Here is a 5,156-nt window from a genome sequence, read left to right as displayed (position 1 = left end):
TAATTCAGCCTTCAGCAAAGTCAACAGTTGTTTGGATTGATTAATTTTTACTTTGACACGTTTGTGTCTCATGTGCCATACCAATATGAGAATTAATACATTGGCCTTTTTCTTTTATTCCCTTCTTTTCAACTTTCCTCTTAGGAAGGCATTCAAATTCAGGTTGTACTCACTTGTTTAAACTTCAGTTTTAAGGTCATTGTTTAAGTTAAACTAAGAAAACTCAGGCAGAAATGCAGACACAGTTTTTCCAAAAATTTACGAAGCGCTCAGAGACCGTAACGCTCGCATCGTATAAACTGGCTTGGAACACTGCACGGGCTAAAAAGCCATACAATGAAGGGGAGTTCGTTAAAAAATGCGTCAGTGACATTGTTGAAATCTTGTCTCCTGAAAACGACAAACTAAAACGCATGGTATCAGATGTCCAACTGTCCCGCCACACTGTTGAACACAGAATATCAGACATTAACACGGCAATTGAATCACAGTTGCACTCTGACCTTCAAGCATGTGAGTATTTTAGTGTCACATTGGATGAGAGTTGTGACATACAAGACAAGCCTCAGTTGGCAATATTTGCACAGTCTGTGTCAAACGATTGTGTGATCAAAGAAGAACTCCTTGATATTGTGCCATTAAAAGACAGAACCCATGGCATAGATGTGAAAGAAACAATGATGGCTGTATTTGAGAAAGCAAATCTGCCCATACCGAAACTAACTGCAATAGCTACGGATGGAGCGCCAGCCATGATCGGATCAGTGAACGGGCTTGTGGGGCTGTGCAAAGCTGACCAAACATTTCCCGAGTTTTGGAATTTCCACTGCATCATCCACAGAAAGCAACTCGTGTCCAAATCATTGAATTTAGACAACGTCATGAAGCCTGTGATGGAAATCGTCAACTACATCCGCACACATGCGCTTAACCACAGGCATTTCAAGAATCTCATCGCTGAGCTGGACCAAGGGCTTCCAGGTGACCAGCCACTGCACTGCACTATGAGGTGGCTGTCAAAAGACCAAGTACTCTCTCACTTCTTTGAGCTTTTGGATGCCGTGAAACTGTTAATGGAAGAGAAGGACAAGGACTATGGCGAGCAATCTGACCTCAAGTGGATTATGGATCTGGCCTTTTTGGTCGACATGCTGTGTCACTTGGACAGACTGAACTTGACCCTGCAGGGTAAGTTAAAAATGCTGCCTGACCTGGTGCAAAGCGTGTTTGCGTTTGTCAACAAACTGAAGCTGTTCAAGGCGCATATTCAAAAGGGAGATTTAACGCATTTTCCCACTCTTCTAAAAGCTAGCGGGCAAGCCACCAGCGCCGCCCTGAATAAGCAAAGAGCCAGATATGCAACACTGGTTGAAAACCTGCACGAAAGCTTTGTGACCAGGTTCCGTGATCTACAACTGAAAAGGCCACAGATTACGTTCCTCGTTGACCCATTTAATGCAGAGACTGACTGTTTGAAAGCCCCGCTAGTCACAGATGAGGCTGCGGCTGAGTTGGAGATGATCGATCTTTGTGAGGAGGACCAACTGAAACCTGCTTTAAGGGAAGGGACCATTGAGTTCTGGAAAAGTGTGCCAATGGAAAAATACCCCAATGTCAAACGGGCTGCGCTTAAGATACTGTCAATGTTTGGATCAACATACGTTTGCGAGTCTGTGTTTTCTACCCTGAAACACGTGAAATCAAAGCATCGATCTGTTCTGACTGACACCCATGTGAAAGAATTGCTTCGAGTGGCAACAACGGAATACAAGCCAGATTTGAAGAGGATTGTTCAAGGCAAGGAATGCCAGAAGTCCCACTAAGCAACATGAATAGTAAAAGAAAAACGCTATTGTAAATTATTATATTTTTGTTTGTGGACTTGGTTGAACTGAGTGTTTGTGTGTGTGAGAGTGCACACAATGTTCATTGTTAAAAATGACTGGCCTGTGGTTTTAGTACTGTAGGAGTCAATTTCTATCATTATCATTTTGGTATGTGACATTTACAATAAATCTGGCTGAGCAGAGGTGTGTGTGTGTGTGAGGAAGAGATGGGTGATGTTCATGTGTGCCCATGTGTATGATGTGGCTTTCTGCGGTAACACAGTAAAAAATGTGGCTCTTGGTCTCTGACTGGTTGGCCACCCCAGCTTTAGAAGGAGATATCTACTGTATAAGTGTGATTTTTCTACGCTGTGGTGTGCTAGGCTGGTAACATCACTTCAAGAAAGGACCCCCCCAAAGCTAATTAAAAGATCAAGCTCATTTATGGGATGCACTCTGGACCCCCTGAAGGTAGCAGCAAAGGTGTGAATTAAAACAAAACTGGGTACCATTATGAACAACGCTGCCACACCCTCTCTGACATACTAACACTGAGGACTTTTAGCCGATGAATAATTCAGCAAAAGTGTGTCAAGAAACACTACTGGAGCTTCTTTATACCAACTTCAGTAAACCTGTATAATGCCTCACTGACTGTGACAGCTAAATCAGATGTTTTCATTATTTTTCTTCCTTTTTAATCATTCTGCTGTGTGTTCAGACCAAAATGTGTGTGTGTGTGTGTATTTATTCATCTATTTATGTATTTATTTATTTAAAGAGCTTCTGTGTCGAGCCAATCTATAGTAATATACTGCCCACCTTCTATCTATCTATCTATCTATCTATCTATCTATCTATCTATCTATCTATCTATCTATCTATCTATCTATCTATCTACTTCCTTCCCGTTTGGCTGTCACAGTGCATGTTGGGTGTTTGCTGTGGCGGAAATGGTGGTGGTGGGTTCTGAGTCCGGTAAGTGAAGTGTTTTGTTTAACTGCTTTTTTTCCCTTTATTTTTCTTCCTTTTTGCTTCATTTGTGTTTGAATAGTTTGCAAGTCTTCCATTTCTTTATTGACGTGTTGGTGATAGGTACTGTCACCGGATGTGAGAATATGACATCTGCCTCATAAATGAATGGAATGATTGTGTTGTTTTTAAGTTCTGTAGATTTAGTACTGACAGTTGTAGAGAAGGGTGTAATTGTCAATGGTTCTTTCATGCAGGTGTCTCCATTGGCAGCGCAGGCACGTAAAGTAACGTTATTGAACGTTCCCCCATTTTTGAGAAATGAAGCGATGGAAAAAGAATTAGAACATCACAGTTGATTAATGTCAAAAATACATGATATTGGTAAGTGTCCAGTGCTGAAATATGTAAAGTTTTTTAGGAAGCAAGTACAGTATATATGGTCCTTAACAGAATGGATGAAAGTTTAAGTGTTGCAGTGATGTTTAAAGTAGATGGATTCTATTATGCGATTTTTTTTTTGAGTGAAATGTTTTGGGTATGGAAGTGAGGTACATTTGGTTAAAAATAAAGTTAAAAGAAAACAGAGCAGCTGAGCATGAAGAACAGCATGAAACGAATGGTGAATTACAAGATCGTCCTTTAGTACTTCATGTTGATAAAAAAACAGACACCGGAGGAGGTGAGGATTAAGGAGAATGAGAATATTTCAGAAACATTAAATAAGGAGAATGAAATGCTGCTTGGAGAAATGAACAGAACACTATCGTTGAGTGTCCGTAGGAGTAAATGTGCAATACAAGATTCTGTTACGCTACAGGAAAGTGAGTGAGAAGAGATTGAAATGGAGGATTGGGACAATAATGTCCCTGAGAAACATGACAGGTTTAAATGTCTTGCTTGAAAAAGACAAGGCAGGAAGGATGAAGTAATGTTACAGATTGCACTGTTGAGGAAAATGAGGCTCCCGCCAATCTCCACCTGTTATGCTAGGTAGGTACGCAGCCCACGGTGAGGCAGGTTATGAAAATAGGCTGGGGTAAGTGAGGAATAAGAGCAGGAGGAAACCTGCCTGATTGTTCAACTATATCTGACCTGCACAAAACTAAAGGTAGAGGAAGGTATATATTTTGATGGAAACTGATAGGAAAAGGGGAATAGATGTGGATGAGTTCTTTCCTGATTTAGAACTTTTATCTCATCGATAGCCTAAGAAAAGAAAAGTTCACTTTTGTTATGTGTAATGATAAGGAGCTTATCAAATTAAAGATCTGACAAACTAACTGAAGAATCATATGAGACAAAATAAGCAATAATGGACAGGACAACTAGAAAATCTGCAAGATCATTTATATACTGGGATCTGTGATTCTTCTTGAATATTTTATTCTTTCTGTTATATGCTTTAATATAGCAAGAAAAAAATAGCAAAAAAAGAAATGTAAAAGTTATTTTTTTGCAGGAAAACATATAGAGAGTGTAAATCAATGGGAGTGGAGTAGGGATTCTACAGGGATCTATGGTATCCAGGGTGAACTTCTCCAGGATGCTGGTATGGCTGTTTTCCTGGCATTGCAAGCAATCTGTGCTTCCATTTGGGAGGCTGGCATCATCCCAACTTACTGGAAAACGGGGCTTGTCATTCCTATCTGGAAAGGGAAAGGCGATCACCTGGATTGCGGTAACTACAGGGGGATAACACTTTTCTCTGTGCCGGGTAAGGTCTTTGCTAGGGTCATCATCAATAGGATCCATGATCACTTGCTCATCTACTAGTGACCGGAGCAGTCTGGTTTTACTCCTAACAAGTCTACCATCGACCACATCCTGGCAATGGGGGTTCTCATGGAGCGCAAATGCAAATATCGGCAGAGTTTCTTTGCAGCCTTTGTCAATTTTCATAAAGAGCTTGATTCAGTTGCCTTGTGGGACATTGTGAGACTTTGCAGCATCCCCTCAAGGTTGCTGGATATCATGGCCAACCTGTACACTGGTACCATGAGTGTTATGCAGAGTGGAGGCAGAACTTCTGCGTTTTTCCCTGTTGATTCTGGGGTTTGTCAGGGATGTGTTTTTGCTCCTACTCTGTTCAATGCTTGCATGGACTGGGTGCTGGGCAAGGTCATGGGACATCTACTGGTGAAGAAAGATTCACTGGTCTTGACTTTGCTGATGAAGCTGTGATCTTCAATTGAGTCAATGGAGGCTGTGATTGGAGACTGAACGAGGAGTCTGAGTGCCTGGGCATTTGAGTGCCCTGGATAAAAAAACAATATCCAGGCCTTTAATGACCTCTTAGGCACAGACATCAGAGGTGTGTCTGTCTATGGAGAGAGTATCGACCTTGTTGAGAGGTTT

The 5,156-nt window shown here is 41.3% G+C and overlaps 1 protein-coding gene across 1 annotated transcript; it reads left to right on the top strand.

The window, feature by feature from the left end:
* The first annotated feature begins 233 nt into the window (after positions 1-233).
* On the top strand, positions 234-1,823 carry LOC120532064 (general transcription factor II-I repeat domain-containing protein 2A-like). Its single transcript, XM_039757972.1, has one exon. The coding sequence runs from the start codon at positions 234-236 to the stop codon at positions 1,821-1,823; it is 1,590 nt and encodes a 529-aa protein (XP_039613906.1).
* Positions 1,824-5,156: the final 3,333 nt, after the last annotated feature.

The sequence above is a fragment of the Polypterus senegalus genome, chromosome 7 (genome assembly GCF_016835505.1).
Source record: "Polypterus senegalus isolate Bchr_013 chromosome 7, ASM1683550v1, whole genome shotgun sequence".
Classification (NCBI taxonomy): Eukaryota; Metazoa; Chordata; class Cladistia; order Polypteriformes; family Polypteridae; genus Polypterus; species Polypterus senegalus.
This window is presented reverse-complemented; position numbering and strand designations above follow the sequence as displayed.

Coding starts and splice junctions, on each gene's coding strand:
- LOC120532064 (XM_039757972.1), top strand. CDS start 234: ATGCAGACACAGTTTTTCCAAAAATTTACGAAGCGCTCAGAGACCGTA.